The 2,719-nt window shown below is 33.1% G+C and overlaps 1 protein-coding gene across 1 annotated transcript; it reads left to right on the forward strand.

Annotated features, from left to right (window-relative positions):
• Nucleotides 1-670: 670 nt before the first annotated feature.
• LOC308428984 (olfactory receptor 5W2-like) lies at nt 671-1,615 on the forward strand (the record flags this gene model as incomplete). Its single annotated transcript, XM_080927624.1, has 1 exon — nt 671-1,615. The coding sequence occupies one exon, from the start codon at nt 671-673 to the stop codon at nt 1,613-1,615; it is 945 nt and encodes a 314-aa protein (XP_080783750.1).
• Nucleotides 1,616-2,719: the final 1,104 nt, after the last annotated feature.

Consider the following 2,719-nt stretch of genomic DNA (forward strand, 5'->3'; position numbering starts at 1 on the left):
CTTAATAAAATACATAATATTGTTTGTTTTATTTTATGGTATAATATATGTCATTGTTCTGGAGAATCACCTATGAGTAGAAGACCCTTGACTGCTATAAACAGATGATAAGGACTGTGTACCAAATATACAGTTTTCCAGAGAAAACCTGGATTGAGTGTAGTAGTATAGAAGCCTATTAACATTATTCAATTACTTAGTCTATATTTCTATATCTAATTAAATAATCTGGTTAAACCATCACAATTTGTTTGGATGATAATGAGAACCTCTCCATGTCACATGATTATTCTGAAGCTCAAAAGAAGGTCTTTTACATTGTTTGTAATGCTAGAGTTCTTTAATGTCATTTTAAATTTCAAATATTTCCTTTAGCAAAGTATATTCTATGGCAAGAAAATATAACATACAGAAATTAGGGAACTTATAAAAAGCAGCATGCTTCATGAATAGCAAGGAAATCACATTCTATAAACATCCTAGCTGAGATGTTAGCTTTTAAACCTTTCAACTAAAAAGCAATGAATTTTTAAACTGACTTATGACTTGCTTATTGAATATTAATAATACCTGAAGCCAATCATGTTTTGTGTTGTAGGTGCATTATTGATTTTCAGGAGGCAATATCTATATTTGTCATTTTCTCTAACACTTTACAAATATTATGGACATGCAAAGAAGGATGGAGAGAAAAAACTGTTCCTCCTTTTCTGAATTCATATTAATGGGAGTTACCAACAACTCAGAACTAATAGTGGCTCTGTTTACAATATTTCTACTGGTCTATATCATCAACCTCATTGGGAATCTTGGCATGATTGTTTTAGTCAAAGTGGATCCACAACTACAAACGCCAATGTACTTCTTCCTCAGTAACCTCTCCTTCTGTGACCTCTGCTACTCCACAGCAGTTGGGCCTAAGATGTTAATGGACATATTTGGCAATGATAAGTCAATTCCATTTTTTGGCTGTGCTCTACAATTTTTTATTTCCTGTACATTTGTGGACTCTGAATGCATACTGTTGGCAGTGATGGCCTTTGACCGGTACCAGGCCATCAGCAACCCCTTACTTTACACAACTAACATGTCCAGCAGACTGTGCTCCTTGCTAATGGCTGGAGTTTACCTTGTAGGTGTGGCAGACTCTTTGATTCACACAACACTGACATTTCATTTGTGTTTCTGTGGATCTAATAAAATTGATCACTTCTTTTGTGATATCCCTCCCATCTTACTACTGTCCTGCTCAGACACTCAGGTAAATGAGTTAGCAATATTCACAATTTTTGGGTTCATTGAATTGAGCACCATCTCAGGTGTTCTTGTCTCTTATTGTTACATCATCTCATCGGTCTTGAAGATGAGCTCTGCTGAGGGAAGATTCAAAGCTTTCTCCACCTGTGGTTCCCACCTGACTGCAGTTGCAATTTTCCAGGGAACTGTGCTTTTCATGTATTTCCGACCAAGCTCTTCTTATTCTCTTGATCAAGATAAAATGAGCTCACTGTTTTATATCCTTGTGATACCCATGCTAAATCCTTTGATTTACTGCCTGAGGAACAAGGATGTGAAAGAAGCCCTGAAAAAACTAAAAAATAAAAGATGCTGCTAAATACATATTGAAAATTCTCTACATTTTCATGTAGTGATTGTTTTCTTTAAATTATGTCATAGGAAAAAGAATTGAATTTGATCTAATGTTTATTTAATGAAATTACTATTCATTTTAGTGCTAGATTATAGTTAAATTGTTCCCCAAATGCTACAGTGCATTCTTTGTGTGTGTATAAGCACACATGTGTTTCTATAGATACATGTATGAATATGTATGCATGTGTGTATTTATCCATTTCTTCTACTCATATTTTATAAGACTGTATAACCCAATATCAGGAATGTTTGAGGAAGATTTGTAGGATAAAAGTTATTATAATTTAATAAAAATATTCAACAAACTATTATTTTTCTCCTGGCCTTATCTTTATCATATCTCCAAGTCTCATCTTGCTAGCTATTTACCATTGTTTTAAAATATAAATTTTGTTCATATGTTATGCTGTAATTGACACTGTTTTGTTATTATTACTCTCACTTCCCTGAACCTTGACATACTTTCTCCCACTTTATTTTGTAAGAACAACCCAGAGAAACCTAGAAAATGGTAATTTGTGCACAGGTTTCGTAGGCTAGCATTGAGATTTCTACAGATAATAGACATTGAGTACAAAGGGACAGTTTACATTTTCTAAGGCCCACTTTATATTTTAATCTTATGGAGAACTGATACTGCTTATCTTTATGAGTTAGTTAAAATATAATAATATCATTAAGAAACTCAAAAATCAGAATGTTCTAGAATTATGTAGATGCAGTTTCTAGTATTACGACAAAATAGAAGGTCACCCTCTCTTCCCTCTCTCACCACTCTCTCCTTCCCACTGCCTCTGCAAATGTTGTTAAACATTAATCATTTCATGGGGAGTTGAGAGCTCTCTCTTTAATTGAAGTATCTATGCTAGCTGATAATTAAGTTATGTAATTTCTAGGATCTTTTCCAGTTATAAATCTTGTGCTTTGTATTATCTGTGATTGTAAAATATGAGTATATTGCTATGTATAATTCATGCTACCTGTAGAAATATTCCCATAATAAAATTAGTGTTTCATATGCATAAGAAATAATTGCATTCAAAATTTATTATGTTTTATCTGAGAT

This window comes from Micromys minutus (assembly GCF_963924665.1).
Source record: "Micromys minutus genome assembly, chromosome: 13".
Classification (NCBI taxonomy): domain Eukaryota; kingdom Metazoa; phylum Chordata; class Mammalia; order Rodentia; family Muridae; genus Micromys; species Micromys minutus.